The 20,150-nt window shown below is 50.7% G+C and overlaps 1 protein-coding gene across 2 annotated transcripts in view; it reads left to right on the forward strand.

Moving 5' to 3' along the window:
* FHAD1 (forkhead associated phosphopeptide binding domain 1) overlaps positions 1–20,150 on the forward strand; it is a 142,534-nt gene that overhangs the window by 109,873 nt on the left and 12,511 nt on the right. For both annotated transcript variants that reach the window (XM_027603961.2, XM_027603885.2), the window contains 11 exons: positions 3,406–3,579; positions 5,449–5,674; positions 7,046–7,130; positions 7,701–7,807; positions 9,441–9,600; positions 10,790–10,922; positions 14,442–14,571; positions 15,446–15,579; positions 18,453–18,545; positions 18,977–19,197; positions 19,691–19,856. In XM_027603961.2, coding sequence (XP_027459762.2) covers positions 3,406–3,579; positions 5,449–5,674; positions 7,046–7,130; positions 7,701–7,807; positions 9,441–9,600; positions 10,790–10,922; positions 14,442–14,571; positions 15,446–15,579; positions 18,453–18,545; positions 18,977–19,197; positions 19,691–19,856 — 1,629 coding nt within the window. The remainder of the gene's footprint in view (positions 1–3,405; positions 3,580–5,448; positions 5,675–7,045; positions 7,131–7,700; positions 7,808–9,440; positions 9,601–10,789; positions 10,923–14,441; positions 14,572–15,445; positions 15,580–18,452; positions 18,546–18,976; positions 19,198–19,690; positions 19,857–20,150) is intronic.

Raw genomic sequence — 20,150 nt, forward strand, 5'->3', positions numbered from 1 at the left:
AATGCAGGTAAACACAATTTCAGAGGACTTTGAAGACCAGATGGGACGAAAAAGGTCTTTGCATCTATTCACATCAATCTTAGATCATTTTCTTTAAAGCAAGATTCCCAAACATGAGCATGCATAGAATCACTTGAGGCGGGGTTGGGGGGGGGGGGCGGTGTCTAAATGCCCATTTCCTGACCCTTGCCCCCAGAGATTCGGATTCACCATCTAGGGGGTGGACTTAGCAATCTGCATCTTTAACAAGCAGCCCCATGTGGTGCTGGTGCATTTGAAACACCGCTGCCCCAGAGAGATGGGGATCAGTAAACCACATCTGCGTGACGTATAGGTCCCAGGCATGGCTTCCTAAGAGGGACCTTAACCAACTGGAGCATGCCCAGAGAAGGCAGAACAGAGTCGAGGGAAATGATGCAGGGCTTGTCAGCCGAGGCTGGTGCACTGAGGGAGGGCGGGCAGATGCTGCGGGCCCACAGAGCCCCAGGGGCACAATCTGTTCACACACAGCCTTGTTTCCCCAAACGATTCACCATGGATCTTCCATAAAACACTTCAGTTCAGGGCAGGAGGAAAGGAGATATTAACATTTTTAAAGTAGATTAGTGAGGACATCAAACGATCAGGGATGAGACTAATGCCAAAAAAAAAAAAAAAAACCCCACAAAGAAATGAAAAAAAAACGTGTATCAGTGAAATCAACAAACGGTCAGTTTTTACTCTAACAGTTACAGCAAAAGGGAAGGCTCAGGGGGCTGCACAATTCTCTGGATCAAAGTGAACCGATGGCTCGTGGATATTGAGCCATTCTCGGTACTCAACCCAGAGAGAATCTGTCCTAAGGATCATCAGATAGAGGACTCTGCTGTGCATCCAACACCCTCAACAGCCTCAGGGAAAACAACAGTGACATCAGAGGGCTAGGTCTTGTGACAGCCCTCCAGGCAGACCGGGGGCATCACACCAGACAAGGAGAAACAGGACCCCTCCCCAGGAAGTCCCCATGTACCAGGAAATAAATACCAAGCAAGGACAAGGTCAAAGAACTACCCAGACATAGAGTTGCTTATTCACATGCTGTTTTACTCGTATACACAGAAGAGCAATGGGCACAAGAGAAAGAAGGAGAGCAGGGAGAAGAAAAATAAATCCAGACCCGGGGGCACAGTCAACTTTATTGTCCTGTCCTTGAGTCAAAGAGGCTGAGCGGTTGGCAAGGAGCAAAGACGCCTGGCAGTGCGTTCTGCCCTTGGGCAGCTTCGCGGCCCATCAGAGAAACCATCGGTTTGCTGTGGATTCTCCGGGACAGCTGGAGTGTTTCGCTGCAGGTGATAGGCGGCTTCAGGGGATGCCTGCCAGCATCTCTGGTGAGCACCTTCTCTGGCCAGGGCTGCACGCGGTCTGCACTGCCCTGGGATTTCTCAACAGTCACGGTGATGTGAAGGCCCCGAAATAGAATCAGATGGAGTTCAGTGGTGATACGCAGAGAACGAAGTGGCTCCCAGGTGAGGCTTACAGGAATCGCATGACGAAAATGGATTTTTCTTGTTGTTTTTAAGTCCGTTTCCCTTCCCAATTATAAAAGGAGCAACTATTTACAGAAAATCATTCGGAAGAAGATAAAAAAACTGCCCACGATTTCCACTGAGCAGAGTTACCACTAGTGACATTTTGATGGGCTTCCTCCCAGACCATCTACACGTTGATCCTTATTACAGACATCGCAAACATCCATTTGTTACAAAGTGATTTACCCTGTTACTCTGTGGACACTGACCTGGCCGCTGTATTTTAACTGAACACATTACCAAAATGTCTCTATGGCATGGAACATTCTTCCACGACCTGCCATGGACAGCTGACCAGGGTTTGCACTGTGTTGGATGGACCCCAATTTATTGACCTGTCCCCTGTGGTTGGGCCCTGGGACTATTTCTCACTCTCCACTCGAGTAAAAAAAAACGCTTGGCTGAACAGCCCTGCACGTCAGTCCTCGTGAATGTGTGCAGTTATGTCCTTAGGATAGATTCCCAAAAGTGGAATCGCTGGGTCACAGGGTGTAAACATGTTCAGCCTCTTGATACACGTTCCCAAATAAAAGGTCCTACCAGTTTACACTGCCAGCAACAGAGCCTGCCAGCACTACATCTCATTGACTACTATTTTACATTGGATGAAATAATGTTTGTGAAAAGCCCGCCTACAGTATGATTCCAAGTCTGTGACATTCTGGAAAAGGCAGAACTATGGAGACCGAAGACCAGGGGTTGGTGGAGGGGAGGGATGACTAGATGGAGCACAAGGGATTTTCAGGGCAGTGAAATTACTCTGTACTATACTATAATGGTGGATACGTGTCATTATACATTTGTTCAAACCCGTAGAGTGTACAGCACTGAGTGAACCCTATAGCATAAACTACGGACTTTTGGTGACTGTGATATGTCAGCGCAGGTTTATCAGTTGGAACAAAGGTACCCTCTGGTGCAGGATGTTGCTGATCCCGCACAGTGGAGGGGAGAGAGCATATAAGAGAGCTCTGTATTTTCCTCTCAATTTTGCTGTGAGCCCAAAATCACTCTTCAGAAATAAAGTCAAGTAGGGGCGCCGGGGTGTCTCAGACAGTTCAGCAACTGCCCTCAGCACAAGTCATGATCCCAGGGTCCTGGGATCGAGGGGGGAGCCTGCTTCTCCCTCTGCCCCTCCCCCACCCCACTCATTCTCTCTCTCTCCCTCTCTCTCGCTCAAATAAATAAATAATCTCTTTTTAAAAAATAAAGTCAAGTAAATAAAGTTCGTGAAGCCCCCACCCAGGACCAGTCACAAAGCTTACATTCCGCATGGTCTGAGGAGGGGCTCCAGGAGGAGAGTAGAATTTTCGGAGTCCAGGGCTGGAAGAGTGGATCCAGGAGGAGGGATGAGGTGTGCACAGACGTGACGAGGGGAGTCCACCTTGCCGGAGCCCAGAGGGAAGAAGGGAGGCCATCCCTCCGAAGCCAGGGAGGGATGCGGAGGAGGGTGCTGAAGGCAGATCCTGTGGCAAAGGGGTGAAGGAGCTCAGTACATTTATCCTGGAAAATAGATTTAGAGAGAGACATGAGAGCCCTCCTCAAATATTTAAAGGGCCATCTCATAAAAGAGAAATAAAAGTTGCTCAGTGCGCTCCAGGTGACAGAACTGAGCTCAGAGACCAGAAATCACAAGGAGACAGTCTCAGCAGGAGAGACAAGCAAGCTCTATAGTAATTGGAACCTTCCAGAGAAAGCATGGACTTTGGGCTGAAAAAGGGACAATAACAGAATAGAGTTCACCTCCTTTCTGAAAATGGGGGGCTGGGCCAGGGGGCGGCTAGGGTAAATATTCATTCCTGAATTTCTGTTAATTTGATGTTTGCTATTTGTCCAGGAAATAGACTTAAAAGTGCAAAAAGAAGATGTTTTAAATAATAAATTAAATGACGCACTGGCCATGGTAGAAGAGACTGAGAAAACCAAGACAGCCGAGAGCCTAAGAGCAGAGAGCCTCACCATGAAATTAAATGAAACGTTAGCTGAACTGGAAACCGCCAAGACAAAAATGGTGAGTTGGTGCCTTCCGGGGACGGGAGAATCTTTCCCTCGATGAAGGATCACAGCGCTGGAAGAATTCATGATTTAGACCGGGGGCTCTCAGCCTGGGGGCTGCTGCTGCCCCAGGCTCATTAACCCTTTCTTGTGCACAGCCGTCCTTTGCATCACAGGATGCTTAACATCACCCCGGGTCTCACCTGCTAGACACCAGTAGCAGTCTCCCTTGACATGTCAGCCCACAGTGTCTTCAGACTTCGCCAAATGTCCTTTGGGGGGCAAAATCACCCTCTGTTGAGAAGCGCTGGTCTCGAATGAAAAGTGAACTGAGGCTACAATGCCCTCTCTCCAGGAGTTCTAAGATGTTGTAATACAGGGTCCTCACAGAATCAGGCTGAAGGACTGAGCAGCCCCAGACCTTAGTAATCAATGACTATTCCACAGACTTTAAGATAATGTTTTAAAAATTTAGCTCAGGGGCTCCTGGGTGGCTCAGTTGGTTAAGCGACTGCCTTCGGCTCAGGTCATGATCCTAGAGTCCCGGGATCGAGTCCCGCATCGGGCTCCCTGCTCAGCAGTGAGTCTGCTTCTCCCTCGGACCCTCCCCCCTCTCATGCTCTCTCTCTCTATCTCATTCTCTCTCTCAAATAAATAAATAAAATCTTTTAAAAATGAAATAAAATAAAATTTAGCTCGGCATTCAAGGCCCTCCACCATCAGGGCTCAATATTGCACTCATTCGTCATTCATACATTCAACCAACAGGTCTGTGGGCAAGGAGGTAATGAGGACTCATCTGGCCAAAGTTTGCAAAGTGAATTTGAGAGGGACTGGAGTTGGAGAGGCCAGCTCAGGCTTTGGCAAGACAAATTTAGAGGAGGCATGATCGCTAAAACTCGTGTGTGTGTGTGTGTGTGTGTGTGTGTGTGTGTGTGTGTGTGTGAGAGAGAGAGAGAGAGAGAGAGAGAGAGAGAGAAAGAGCTTCAGGATCGGGGGCTGCGGCCCAAAGTGTCAGCCGGGAATAAGGAGCAGGAGTCTGATGTCATCAGGAGAGCTGAGGAAGGAGTGGTCAGAGAAGCAGGAGGGGAGCAAGGATGAGAGGCATTGAGAAGCCCCGAGAAGAGCCTCAGGAAGGGCAGGGCGGCCGAGGGAAAGGGTCGAGCTCACCTCTTGGTGATGATTGGGACTTTTTGCTTTTAAGAAATAGAAATTTGGGGCTCCTGGGTGGTTCAGTTGGTTAACGTCTGACTCTTGATCTCAGCTCAGGTCTTGATCTCAGGGTCGTGAGTTCAAGCCCCACGTTGGGCTCCATGCTGGGTGTGGAGCCTACTTTAAAAAATACAAAATAAATTAAAAAAAATACAAATTCATTCTCTTTTTCTTATAAAATTGTTCATTTGTTAATTCAACAAATACTTATTGAGCATCTAGGTCTAGATGCTATGGCAGGGATCTAGGCACTGGCACTGTGGATACATTGGTAAATTAGGAAAAGTAAAGTTTCTGCTCTCCTGGAGCTTACGTTCTAGTGGGAATGGGAAATAAAGAAACAAAATCATTCAGATGGTGATAAGTACATCACAGAAAATGAAAGCAGAAGATGGAATAGAAAGTGTCTCAGTCCGCTCCTTTAGACAGGCAGTCAAGGAAGGGCCTCTCTGAGGAGGTGACATTGGAGTTGAGACCTGAAATATGAGAAGGAGTCAGCCATGCAAGGAGCTGGGGGGAGGAGAGTACCGTGCAGAAGGAACAGCACGTGCAAAGGCCCTGAGGTGGGTCCAAGTTCCATGCCTGTGGGTGCCAAAGGGGCATATTGCTATTGTCGTCCTTGGCATCACACCCAGCTCCCAAGATCACACTAATGACGTCCCTGTTTTCCCAGCTCATCATGGAGGAGCGGATACAGCTGCAACAGCGGACAGTGAAGGCCCTCCAGGAAGAACAGGACTCACAGAAACACGGATTTGAAACAGAAATCAGGAAATATAAGGAGCAAATCAAACAGCACTCCCAGACGATCGTGAGCCTCGAAGAAAGACTCCAAAAAGTGACTGAGCATCATAAAAAAATAGAAGGAGAGATTGCAACCTTGAAGGACAACGACCCAGGTCGGTCCAAAGAGAAGCTAAGGAAATCTTAGCGTTCAGGGCAGGTTCTGATTATCCCGGGGGTCTCAGTAGGCTGATGATGGGCCAGAAAATGCTGCACCTCGCTTGAACGCTCCTTTTTTCCCTGGAGGCCCCATTTTCTTCCCGTTAACACACAAAGTTAGGGGCCCTCGAGGCCCAGGTTAGGCAGAAGTCACAACAATGGGACGGGACATGCTTTGTGCCGAGCCAGTGAGCCAGCGGAGATGCACAGACTACCAGGCCTTTCAGGGCCTTCTCTCTGCCCTCAGGAGTTTGCGATTTTGTCTAATGGCCTTTCATAAACAGCTTTAAAAAGAAATCCAAAAGGGGCTGAGAAAAGAACTCAGGGTTGTGAGCACGTACTCGCCCTAAATGACCAAGGCGATGCAACGCATTGCAAAGACGCCGAGCTCTTGGAGGAGAGTTCTGGAAGTTGAGGCCTCGGGCCAAGGTTGCTCAGCCACAGCACCCTGAGTGCCAGCAGCACCCCCGCCCCAGGGTGACTACCAGAAACGTCTGCGGACATTGCCAGATGTCCCCTGGGGGGGGGGGCAAACTAACCCCTGATTGAGAACTATGGTCCTGGTCTCCAGCCAGCTGACAAGCTGTTGGGGCTCACGTCATGCTTTCATTCACTCGACGCTCTTCATTGAGCATCTGTTAGGTTCCAAGCTTATTCTAGGCATTGGGGATTCCATATGGAATCCAGGCACGGTCCCTGCAGTTCATCAAATGACGGCCCTGAGGTGACCCAGGAGGAACAGGGCACCATGGCCCAGGCATGAGGCGGGACTCAGTTTCCCAACCCAGGTCGAGGTCAGAGGGAGCTGGGACCTGAAGGGTGACAAGAAAGTAGTCACATTTAGCTCAGAATCTGCCAGAAAGCAGACATTCCATAAGCACCTGATGAATGAATAAAGGTGTGACTGAGGGTGAGGATGGAAACCAGAAGGCGGTGGGCTGAGTAAGTTTGAGGAGAGGACCCGACTTGTCTGGGAGGAAAGGCCGAACAGGGAGGTGGTGTTGCCCAGTGGTTGGGGCTCCACTCCTCATCGGCCTCGCTGACCGGCCACCGGCAAGTTCTGTCCCTCCTGTGCCCATTTCCTCCCTGTAAATGTAGTTCATGATCCCTGCCTCAGAGAGCAGCTGGAAAGATTTCATGAGCTCGTACGTGGGGGGTCCCAGCCTGTGCCACAGAACCCATGGTGGGGCTCATTAGGTGGAGAGGGCGGCAGGGTGTTAGGGGGGTGGCTAAGTTGGAAAAGACGCAGGTGTGTTTATAAGCCCAGGGGAAGGAGAGCATCAGTTGCATGTGGACGGTAATGACGCTCATGGGTCCCTCTGATTCAGTCCAGGAGGAGGTGAGGCAGCGAGACCCCCCAGCAGTGCCTCCGATGGAGAGCAGTGTCAAAGATGAAGTATGTGACACCTTGATGTGAGTACCCAAGGGGTGTGTGCACACCAGGCCAGAGACACCCCTCCCCACCCCCGCTTCTGGCCATGTCATCAAAACCTGAAAAAAAGGAGTCGAGTCTGGGGTCTTCTTGCTGTCATTTGAATTTCTCGATCCTCTAGCAGGTCAGGATGGCATCATGGAAAGATCTGGGTGGATCTATGTTCATATCCCAACTCAACCCCTTGCAGGTGTGTGGCTCTGGGCAAGTCACGTCCCATTGCTGCATCTTAGCTTAATCACTTGTGAAATAAGCTGGTACTTGTCATAGCTCAGCCTCAGATTGAACCCAGCTGGGATCTTCTGTCCTATCTCCATATATATATATATATATATATATATATGTATATATATATGTATGTATATAGCATCAAAATGAATTTTTGCTTTGAGAATTTTTAAAGAGCATGCTTCTCCCCCTTGCTGGGACTGGTATCCCTCGGACCCGCACTGAAGGAGGATCACTTTGCATTTCTACCTGGCCCCTTGCAGGCAATGGGGACATCCTGGGGACGGAGGTGAGCTGACTTGGCCTGTCTTTGTGAGTTTCAGAGGGGATCTACTGACCGCTCAGAAGGAAATCCTGTCTCAGCAGGAGGTCATCATGAGGTTAAGGAAAAACCTCACGGAAGCCCACAACCGAATGTCAGATTTGAGAGGTTTGTATGATTGCCTGCGTCTCTTGACTTCCTGACCCACTTTGAGAAAGAAAAGAACAGGCTTAAGAGTTGGGAAGCTTAGCATTAAAAATCCTGCTGACCTGCTTTCCTGGGCGGTCACAGCATTTGAGCATTTGTACCTCGGTCAGCAAGACAGATGCCTGATCAGGGGGCCACAGGGAGCCTTCTCAGAGGGCTTCAGAACTCTGCATTGAAATGCAACTTTCCTTTTGAGAAAAATCCCCTTTTGCCTTAGAGGATTTGTCTCTGGAGGCAAAGGCTGGGAGGGAGGGCACAAACCCCAGCACCCCCCAGCTCTGGGACCTAGAGCAAGGTCTTCTCTCCTCGCCTCCCCTTCCTCCTGTGCAAAATCACCTCCAACACACCTATTTCCTGGAGCTGGCTGGACGTCAGGGACCTCCTACACTAGGGACCAGAGAGCACAAACCAGTCTAGCTGAATACTCCTACTTTGCTCCTTTTCTCTCCCCGCCCCAACCCCATCCTTTTATTTCTGCCTCCCCTCTTTTGCTTCTTACACACATTTTCTCCTTCCCAGCCCCAAAAGGCACAGGCAGGCGGGAGTCAGGAGACAGAACTCGGTTTGGGGAAGTCAAGGGAGGGCGAAGAGCACTCCTCTTGTCTTGTCCCCATCTCAAACCCTGTGCACCCCCAAAACCTTCAGTGGTATTTGCTCCCCCTTGAGCTGTACTGTCAATGCCCCCCGGGCATTTATGGCTGAATTTTCCAAAGAGTGATTGTTTCCATACTGAGGTAGGAGAAAGTATAGTAGAGAGGCTAGCAGGTCCAGTTCTAAAACCCGCAGACGTTGGACCTGGTTCTGGATCTGCTATTTATTTTAGTCCCCTGAGTTTCGGCAAGCACCTTTACCTCTCCGAGCCTGTTTCTGCCTCCCTGAAGTGGGGGTGTGACCAGTAACTCACCTGGAGGGTTGCTATGAAAATCTGAGGTAATGCAAGTGTCTCCGTTTGGGTTTTGCCCACAGAGGCTGACCCTGAGACCAGAATGTTCCTGCGGGTGGTGGGGTTTGAGAGGCGATCCCGGGACCAGCAGCAATGGAGGTAAGACTAGAGGCAGGAGAGGGACAAAGGCAAAGAAAGTTGTGTTGTCAGTCAGGGGCAGAGCGGGCAGCCGGAGCTGAATTCTGCAGGGGGCGAACGCTGGGGAGCAGGGTACAGCCCAGCCCCCGGGTCGCCCGCCCCAGGGGTGAGGGGAGCCAGGCTTTGAATTCCAGTCTTGGGTGGAGGCTGATGTACCTGGCAGACCCAGGAGCAGAGCAGACCCCAGAGGCCGGAGGAGGAACACGCTTGAGGCAAACAGATGCAGAAGCAGGCAGCTGAAGGTGGACCAGGGAACCCCCAGAGGCCACAGGTGCAAAGGCAGGGCCCCGACAGCTTCTGGAACGCCGGGGTCAGACAGGGCTTTGCTGTGGTTTGCTAAGATGCAGGCAGACCCCCTGGCTGTTACTAACGCGCCCCCTCCCCCAGCCCTGCCGTGAGAATTCCTGCAGCGTGGACCCGCCTCATGGTTCTTGTAGACCTGGCCGATGGGCCGTGGCCCTGACAGAGCCCTGAGGCGGGAGACCCCCTCACCAGCTTTCCTGTCTCTCCCAGGGGAGCTTAATGAAAAGCAGAAGATGGAACTGGAGCGGAACGTGGCGCTGGTCCAGCAACAAAGCAGTGAGCTGCGAGCACTCAAGGAAAAGATGGTGCAGCTGACCAGCCTGGTGGAAAGGAAGGACAGGGAGCTGGGGGTCCTCAAGGAGGCGCTCAGGTGTGTGAGAACCCCATGGGCTCATGGTATAGGGAGCCCAGACACACCCAAGTGCCCAGGGAGCCTCCCACGTGGAGGTCACTCGGTAAATGTTGAAGGGAGGGAGGGAGGGATGGCAGGCAGGCATGTGTTTCATTATTTCACAACCTCATCATTAGAACAGGGTTTTGCTTAGTTCTCTGCCTCGCAAACATTCCTGCCCAGTATTCCAGAGGACAGGCCTCAGCTTAAATGCCACTTCCTCCAAGGAGCCCTCTGTCACTTACCCTCACCAAACATAGCCAAGGGCTCCTACTCTGCCCGGGGTCTCTCAGCCCCTGCACTCCATGCAACCTAACACTTCTCACACAGCCAGGCTGCTATGGCCTGTTTGACTGTCCACCTTCCCCATAAGGACCCCCATATAGACCTTGCCTGCTGCTGACTCCCCAGCATTCACACAGTGCCTGGCACATAGGGAGCTTTATAAATATTGATGGAACCAACGTATAAACTGGGGTAAAAGAAGTCAGCTTAAAATAAATGTAAAATTTTGTTGTCATTCCACAGATTAGTCTGAAAAATACATGTGAGTTTGCAGTTTCATCCACAACTTGTCCTTATTTTGACATAAGAGTAATGTTTTCTCCAAGAAAGGTTGAGTAAAATCCACATCTTGTGACTACCCTGTAGCTTCATATGCCTCCTGGCTTCTGGCCAAGACAGATTCACACAGTGGTTAAAGACACAGGCTGCCTGGATTCAAAGCCAGCCACCTTCACTTATAAGCTTCATGACCACGGGCAAAGTGCTGTGTGTCTCTTTCCTTGCCTGTAAAATGAGGCAAGGAGAGTCCCCAACTCTTGGGATTGTTACGCGAAATAGAAGGGTTAACACGTACAAAGTGTTAGAAACAGCAGATACTCGGTAAATGCCCCAGTGAATGCCCCAGCAGGTGTCCCGCAGACCTAGTATGGGAAACAAAGGGGGACAGGTGTCTGCCGCCCTGGCCACAATTTTAGAAGTCCCCTGAAACCAAAGTCTCCAGAAATCTGCGGGCAGGAGACTTGAAGACCTGAAGGTTTCAGTTACCTATAAAAATGGAGTTCCTTTTTCTGTTCTGTCAGTGGCTCCAAAGGTCAGTCGTGGTTCCTGGAACCTCAGGCTGCCAGCCATCCTGCTGTCCAGTGACTCATCTCCTCTGCCCTAGGGCCTCCCAAGAGAAACACAGAGTCCAGCTGTACAAGGAGAAGGAACGGAAGCCCAGGAACACGGCCCAGATGTGTGACATCTCAGTGCAGGTAGAACCAGTCCACACTGACATTCTCTTGAGCAGTCAAGAGGTGAGTGCCGCCCAGGCCTGGCCGCTCGGGGACAGTGCTAAAAAAAAAAAAAAAAAAAAAGAGCCCAATGGTGCCCGTCTTTGCTTCTGAAAATATTTGCATTCTAAGTTCCAAAAGAGCTGACTTGCTTATGTGAAATGCGCACAGTAAAAAGCAGTAGTCCCTGCCCTCCTCCCGCGGCCACTGGAGGTCACGGCTGTCGGCAGTGTGGCACGTGCGCCATCAGCCCTTCTCCTCACAGAGACTGCCCTACCCTCATACAGGCACGACCCTGCAGCGTGCGAAGGCCAGCCTCAGCTCCAGGCCACGCGGGTTCCATCCGGGGGTGGGACTCCTGCACCCAGAAACGCTGACCCCAGGGAGGTAACTGTATGCCGGCTCCCTTGTCTGGAAAGTAGCAGGCGTGACAGCCACCACCTCGTGGGGTTGTAGAGAAACAAATTTTGTTTATGCACACAAGCACACACACCCTATATATGCATGTTTATTCAAGAGATCTTTTTGCAAAATAATGGTATTAAGCCATGTGTATTCTGCAACGTGTTTTTTTTCCCCACTGAACACTGTATATATAAAGACCCTCTTTCCTAGTAAGTATATAAAGAGCCATTCTGTTCTTTTAATTGGGTGCATAGAATTCCACTGCCTCCCTCTTGTCCACCCCGAGTCCCCTGCTGATGGACACTGAGGCTGTGTCTACTTCCACACGTTGCTATAGTTAATGTCCCTGTAGGTGTGTACATAGAACAAATTCCCAGGTATGAAAATGCAGGGTCCAGAGGGCATCCCAAATTGTGCTTGATGGGGCCAGACTGTCTTCCCAAAGAGCCATTTACCATTTCTGCTGCGTGCCCGTCTCTCCATGACTCCTCTTGGGGTGCCTGCCCAGAAGCCTTTGCATGTCTGGACGCCTCAACTGCTCAGAACACAGGGAGCGTGTCTCTGAGTGAGAAGAGCCTTCACCACGCTGCCCCCCAAGGTGGCACTCCCACTCCGCCCTGGGGCGGGGGCTGTCATGCTTCCCATTGTCTGTGGAAGGCTGACTGCGGGTGCAGCGATTCCTCGAGGCCTCGGGTTTCCTGGAGTCCAGGGACATCCTTTTCCCCTTTGCTTTATGAAACTAGAGAACAGGGCATTTCAGTAATGGGCTTTGGATTTTCACTTGGAAAGAGGGCCAAATGTGTCAGCTTGCCTTCCTGCTTTCTCAAAGATGCCATTCCCCTGCCAAACAGCAGTGAGCCAGGGCCGCACACAGCTTGACCGAAAGGGCTCGCGGCCCAGCCATCTGGACAGCACCGCCGCTGTCCGGAGCGTTTCACAGAAGGTGAAGGTGCCCGGGGAAGCGCCAGCGGTCCCGCACCCTGAGCTCTGCGGGGCGGGGAGCAAGTCTCGCTCCTGTCTCAGACCTGTCGGAATCCCCGAGCTCTCAGCGCAGGACCCGGCCCATACTCGTTCGCTCGCTCAACAACCATAAGCAGACACTCAGTGCCAGGCCCGGGGCTGGGCGCAGAGGGGGAGGCCCAGGGCTCCTGTTCACGCCAGACCCCCTCTGACTCTGCACAAGTTTGCTAGAACGGATTGTTGACTGGACGCCCAAGATCATTAGCTTCCCTTATGAGGCAGGATTAACTGAAGAGGATGGGGGAGGGAGGCTGCAAGATAAAAGGAAAAAAGTACTTGTTCTTTCTCGGAATGGCTTTCCAAACGCAGGCTACTTCCTGCTCTCTAAGCCAGAGTGGGTCAGAGGGCTTCAGAGTTGTATGAGAAAGAATCTCCATCTTCTTCTCTAAATAAACAAATTCCCAGAAGAGCCATGAGTAAGGGTCACATCGGGCTCGGGCATACTCTTCAGACAGAATAAAGGCTGTCACCGAGCCTCGCTGCTGTGGCTGCCCCACCCCCGGGTCAGTAGACCCTAGCCTCCTCTCCGCACTCCTGCACACGTGCGTGCACACACACACACGACATTCCTGGGCAAACGTACATCCTCAAAGACAGCAAGGCCAGTGTAGAATCAACCTGGGAAGAGTGGACCAGCCATGCAGCCTATAAGCAGGCTGAAGCCCACGTCAGGGTCAAGTGAGGTCCTACGAAGTCCAGCCAGGAGTGGCGCGCCGCCTTCTTTTTGCTGCTGAGCCCTGGTCCCAGCCAGAAAGCTGGAACAAACTCCTTCCCACCCTGTTTCTTTTTTTTTTTTAAAGCTACTCTTTCTTTTTTATTTATTTATTTATTTATTTGAAAGAGAGAGAAAGCACATGAGAGGGGGGAGGGTCAGAGGGAGAAGCAGACTCCCTGCCAAGCAGGGAGCCCGATGTGGGACTCGATCCCGGGACTCCAGGATCATGACCTGAGCCGAAGGCAGTCGCTTAACCGACTGAGCCACCCAGGCGCCCCCCACCCTGTTTCTAACCTCATTTCATTCAGGCTCCGTAATTGTGGACCGTTTAGTAAGCTCGGGCACAGTGCTGGGCCCTGGGAATACCACAGTCTCCAATGGAGACAAAGACTTTGTTCTCACGGAGCCCGTGTGATGCATAGAGTTCATTACTGGGCTTCAGGGGGGCCCTGAACCTCCAGAATCTGTATGCCAATTTTATAAAGATTTATTTATTCGAGAGAGAGAGAGCAGGGGGGAGGGGCAGAGGGAGATGAAGAGAGAGAATCCTCATGCGGGTTCCCCACTGAGTGCGGATCCCGATGCGGGGCACGATCGATCCCAGGACCCTGAGATCATGACCTGAGCCAAAATCGAAAGTCAGACGCTCAACCAACTGAGCCACCCAGACGCCCCTGTATACAAATTTTTATGTGTCTGGGAATTTTCCTGAAAGATGGAACCTTGCGTTCTTCTGAATCTGAAAGGTGGGCATGACCCTTAAAAGATAGAGAAGACCTCTCGTTGTCTATGCCCTTCATAAGCCCTACGCTAGCTCTGTGCTCTGTGCCTGGTGGCTGCCATATTGGATGGTGCAAGAAGTGGAACCGTTCCTTCATCCCGGAAAGTTCTGCTGGACAGTAGAACCTCCAGAAGTCTCGGAGGAAGGTTTTCCTTTCTCCAGACCAACCATGACCCAATCTATCAAATTCTCCCTAGCAAATATTGAGGAGCCATCCCTATTTCCAGTCAAGAAGAAAGTACTATGTGTTCTTATCTAAAAATGCCCCCTCCTAGAGCAGAATTTGATGTGATTATTCTGAGACAAGACCCAAATGACAACAAATGGAAACCCAAGCTTAGAAGAATATTAGAAGAAAATATAAAACACAGAGAGGGAACATAGAGGGGGGGTTTTATTTATAGATATGCTAAGTAGGTAAGAAAGTTGGAAATCTTCCTAGATGTGACTTTATATTTGAAATGAAAAATTTAAATTCCTTCTGCGCTGAGCCCCTTACAGTAGCTTCCAAGGTACTAAGTGACAGGGTCTCTGCTAGTCATGAGTTGTACATGTTTCTTGGACTATAAGAGAGAGATTCTGACCCCTGTTAAAGCTGTCCTCTATACCATTCTGGCCACAGGAACAATCCTTCAGTGATCTAGGGGCCAAGTGCAAAGGGTCCCGACATGAGGAAATCATTCAGCGTCAGAAAAAGGCCTTGTCTGAACTGCGTGCGCGAATTAAGGAGCTTGAGAAGGTCTGCTCATCAAGTAAGTTCCCTCCCTGCTGGTCTCCCTCTCCCGGCTCAGAGCCCTGAGCCCCAGACTCTAGAGGTCACTCTGGGCACTGACATTGGCCAGGACCACCGTCTTCTGTCTCATCACTTCATAGCCGAAAGGACATTGTCATACAAGGAAAGATGGCAGGCATGATCTCAGAGTCAAGGGCAAGCCTTGATCTTAAATAAATGGGATTTCATGAAAAACTCACTACATTGACCTTTTTCTGATTTCGCTGTGGCCTGGTGGGAACTTTGTCATGGACTCACAGTGCAAGGATCAGCCTTGGGAACCTCCTAGGATACTCCGTTTAGAAGGGATAACGTTTTCAAGACACCGCACCTGTTGCTGGGGGTGGGGGCAGTGCTGGGCTAAGCCCCAGAAGCCAGGGTTCAAGTTCCAGCCTGGTTCCTGTGGCTGAAAGTTCACCCTCCGTGTCTCGGCACTGGCTCCTGCGGGGCCCCAGCCTCCTACTAACTGTGTGTGACCTTGGACAAGCCATTTACCTGTCTAGGCCTATTTCTCACCTGCCAAGGGAGGGTGGTGGAGATCAGCACTGGCCTGCAGTAAGGTCCAGTAAACTGCAGCTGTGATTTCTTTTTAAGATTTTATTTATTTATTTGAGAGAGAGAGAGAGAGAGAATGGGCATGAACTGGGGAGGGGGGGCGAGCAGGGAGAGGGAGAAGCAGACTCCCTGCTGAGAGGGGAGCCCGACCCGGGCTCGATCCTGGGACCCTGAGATCATGACCTGAGCTGAAGTCAGATGCTTAACCAACCGAGCCACCTAGGCACCCCAGCACCTGTGATTATTACATGCAATAACTTCTTCCTGACCCTTTCTTTTGACTCTCATTTATTTTATAGATCATAAGGACCACCTGACTGAATCCTATCTAGACTTAAAGACGGTCAGAATGGAAAAAAATGTCCAGAAATTCTTGGACGCAAAACCTGATTTGCCAACTCTCTCAAGAATAGAGATCGGAGCGGTAACCAAAGAAAGTTTCTCTCTGCGGTGACACGTGGAGAGGGTGGGCGTGAGGGCAGACACTAGCCAGGTGCCCCGGCACGGCCTCACACGTCAGTGGCTTGGGGCCAGGCCTCCCTGGGAGGCCAGCGTCTGCGCCACCAGCTCGAGGCTTTGGCGAACCGGCAGCCCCATGTCTGAACAAAGAGGTTGCTCTCCATTTGTGCCCAGCGTGTTAAATCATTGCACTGACACCGGTCCAGAACAATCTCTGGTGGGCCCTCCTTTTCACACGATGTGTTATATCCTGCAGAAAATATTCAATAGGCTAATTTTTAACATTATGCCATGAGTTTGCCTGAAGTTTGCTTTGCACGGCAAACTGAGAAGCGTGAACACATAAAGAGCAGCTGGAGGGTTGATTAAGAGGACGCAAGTTCTAGAGTCAGAGGGCCCTGTGTCCGAATGCCAGCCCCGCCATCCGTGAGACCTCGGGTGGAATCTTAGCCTTTCTGGGCCTCCTCTGCCCAGCTGCGCACTGGTGAGAACCTAGAAGTGGCTGGTTTAAGTGCTTATCCCCGCGTCTGGCTCAGAGCAAACACTTAATAAATGATAGCTGTTATGATTGCTTAATAGTATTTAGATAGTGTCACTCAAGAAACCCTTCCTCTCTTAAGGGAAATAGTTTTATTTGCTAGGATTTTCAGAAGTGATTTGACTGTTACGTTGAAGGTGCCCTGTACCCTAAATGGATGTTTGATGGGTGCCTGATTGACACCTGACAATGGACCGCTCGGGTCACGGTCAATCACGGGATCCGCTGGGCGTGGCTTGATGCCACAGCTGGATCTACACCACGCAGAGGCTTTTATTTTATTTTATTTTTTATTGTTATGTTAATCACCATACATTACATCATTAGTTTTTGATGTAGTGTTCCATGATTCATTGTTTGTGCATAACACCCAGTGCTCCACGCAGAACGTGCCCTCTTTAATACCCATCACCAGGCTAACCCATCCCCCCACCCCCCTCCCCTCTAGAACCCTCAGTTTGTTTTTCAGAGTCCATCGTCTCTCTTGGTTCGTCTCCCCCTCCGACTTACTCCCCTTCGTTCTTCCCCTCCACGCAGAGGCTTTTAGACCACGGAACAAAGTCATCCTATCTGTACCAACATTCTCCTGCACCATTTTTCTAGACATTTGCTAGGGATGTGAGTCTTCAGGAATGTGCTGGCTTTCTGGATAAGCCCTCATTCTCCGAGGTTGGAAGTGGAGAGACAGTCTCCGGGCGGGGAACTCAGCTGGCTCTCATATCCTGACCTGCTTCCCAAGATTTACCTTCACCCTAGCACTGACCCTATGCCACCACCACCACCCCAGAGCAGGAGAGCCCCCAACCCTCTCGGAAGAGCTCAGTCCTCCAAGGCTGGCAATAATGCAAACTAAAAGAAGAGAAGGAGCAGGAGGAAGGCTCGCTGACATCTATTAAGTGTTTGCCGTGTGCCAGGCACTGAGCTAAGCTACCATTTATCATTCAGCCTGTTATCATTCAACCCTCACAGCAGCCTTCTGTTGGAGTTACTGTCATGATCCCCATTCTACAGATAAGAAAAGTTAGGACTTCAGGCGGTCAGGTACCTCACCCAAGGTCACAGCATAATGACTGATGGACCCAGGACCGTGTCTAGCTCCCTGCTAGTCTGCAGAGGACGTGGGGACTGTGTGATTAAACCTCATCCACCAGATTCTGCCTTAGGTGACCCTCCATCAGGAAAAGAAGGGGAACCCGGAGCAGGGTACAGAGGACACCGCCCAGGGCTGGAGACGCTGAGTGGTACTTCAGGCTCTGTCATCCTCAAATCCCCTCCTTCACACTCAGCGCTGTAGACGGAGAGACAAATAGCTCACGCTTATCTATCACAGTCACTTTCTGAGCCTTTATGTTTTTGTAGTTGGGTTTTTTTAATCTCAGAGGCTTACAGTGGAGTGCCAGCAAATGCTATGGGCCAAGAGACGCTCGGGGTGAGCACTTAAAACCCAGTTTGCTTTTTAGGGAGGTTTATTACAGTTATTTATGGTCTTCCAGACTCCCTGATCTGTCCGGTGGCTCTTCCGTACGGTCAGTAGGGACTTTCAGCAGCCAGCTGGCTGAGAGGGTGTTACTGAGGGTACAGCTGTGAACACCACTGGGCATTGTTTCGGCAGTGGGTCTGAAGGGATGCTCGCCCAGCAGGTTCCAGCACTAGGAGAAGGTTTGGCCAAATTTGGTGTATATGTACGGTATAGTTTCTGTTGCCTAAAATTGAGATTCTTTAATAAAAGGAGGAAAGCTATTTTCTCTGCCCGCTCTGTGCCAGGTGCCATGCTGGGCACAAGAAATGGAATAGTGAGCAAAAGCAACACGACCTCTGTTTTTATGAAGCTTGTCCTCTAGACTGGGGTTTCTCAACTTGAGCAGTACTGATAATTTGGGCCAGGTAATTCCTTGTTTGGGAGGCCATCTGATGTACTGTGGGATGTTTAGCAGCATCCTTGCTCTCCACCCTCCGGATGCCAGTAGCACTCCCCACCTCCAGCTGCAACAACCAAAATGTATCCCGGCATTGACAAAGGTCCTGGGGCATGGAGGGGAGGGTGGACAAAATCACCCTTGACTGAGAACCACTGGTCCAGAGGGAAGACAGTAAGTAACCAGAGAACAAGGCAAGTGAGAGTCATGTTCTGAAGGGTGGGAGCAGAGTTGCCAGAGAGCAGTTGACAGAGGAATCAGACGGGCTGGTCAGGAACTGAAAGGAAAATCCAGTCTCTCAAGTCAATCTTCGATAACTACGGTGTTTTATCTCCAGGATGCAGACATTCACAACGGCATGCCAAGAGAGTTTTCACTTCTTTTTTATTTCAGCCTCAGAATGGCCTTGGCAACTCAGCCATCCCAGCCATGGAAAAGTCAGGGAAAATGGATGTAGCTGAGGCTTTAGATCTCAGTGAAAAGCTGGTATGTACTTACAGCACCGTCCCCTCCTGTCCAAAGCTGGGTCCCCCACAGTCATCGTTAACCACCAGGGAGTATGACTAAACATCAGCCTCACACGCATATTTACTTGTAATAATAGCTCTGCAAGATCCATCTACTCTCCCAGCATGGGTCAGACATTGCATAGTCCAATTCCTTGAAAACCTAGGTAGTTAGAATGAATGTTTATGTCTGTTGTCACTTTTCCTCCTGGTTCTCACGAAGGCATAGCATAAAGGGCTGTGGAGTAAATGAAAGTCCTACTGAAAGCCCAGTGGCACTCGCTCCCAAGCATGGGTGTGTTCTCGGCAATTGTAGACAGTGAACGACACAGAATTAGATGTTGGCTTCCTCAAAGCAGCCACCAGCAGCCTTGGGCCAGGCCTCTCATCTGCCAAACGCTTTCCTCGTAGTACATGGACATGAGCAAAACGCTCGGGAGTCTGATGAACATCAAGGACATGTCCGGTCACATATCCATGAAATACCTCTCTGCAAAAGAGAGAGAGAGAGTCAACCACCTCCGACAAAGGGACCTCGATCTGGTGTTTGATAAGATCACCCAACTCAAGAACCGGCTGGAGAGAAAAGAGGAGCTTTTGAGAGGATACGAAAAAGACATAGAACAGCTCAGGTACCGCCGGTGGCCCCCCAGAAAGGACCAGGTGTCTGTTCTCGGGGCAGCAGCAGACCCGGGTCCAGGGCAGGCAGAGAGACCTTGGGGGCGGGGGGCGGGGGGGGCGATGACTAGGGCCCGACAGAGGCGAGTCTGTCCGTGAGAAAGCAGTGATTGAGGTGCTCAGTGTTCGTTCTCTCTCTCCACAAACAAGCTGCACCTTGTGTGCATTTTGACTTAGGACTCACCATCTGTACTTCCCATAGCTCACCCTATTCTAGTGGCCTCTGTTCCCCTACACCCTCCCTGGGAAATGGGGGGGGTGGGTCTGGCAGCATACCCTCCTGCTACACTTAGGCACCCAATGAGCTATTTATTCTCTCCTCTATGACCTAAATCTGCTTGCCACTAAGTTAGCCGCCGACGGAAGTATTCTGAGACTCTCCCAGGTTGGGGACATGGATGAGAAAGAGGATGGGGAAAAGAGCCTGTGTCTCTCCTGTGTGCTCAGGCAGAGCAAAGTGTCCGTGCAGATGTACCAGTCGCAGGTGGCAAAGCTGGAAGACAACATCTACAAAGAGGCGGAAGAGAAGGCTCTGCTGAAGGAGGCTCTGGGGCGCACAGAGCACCAGCTGCGCCAGGAGAAGAGAATCAACAGGGCCATCCGGCAGCAGAAGGTGAGGGGTCTTGCTTGGGGCAGAACCTCAGAGGCTGCAGCCCCTTGGTCCCCTTTAGAAAACAGCAAAGTGAGGGCTTGGGGGTCCGGGCAGCACAGAACACATTTACTGATGCAAAGGGAGGTGGCAGAATAGCTTTAACATCAGACACACTTAGCTTCAGACCCTAGCTCTACCACTTACTCTGTCATCCCAGGTGGATTCCTTAACCTCTCTGAAACTCACTATCTAGCTCCTGTGTATCTTTGTAATTGTAGCTATTGTTTGCATTTGTATTGTTCTTCTAGGTGGTAG

This window comes from Zalophus californianus, chromosome 4, assembly GCF_009762305.2.
Source record: "Zalophus californianus isolate mZalCal1 chromosome 4, mZalCal1.pri.v2, whole genome shotgun sequence".
NCBI lineage: Eukaryota > Metazoa > Chordata > Mammalia > Carnivora > Otariidae > Zalophus > Zalophus californianus.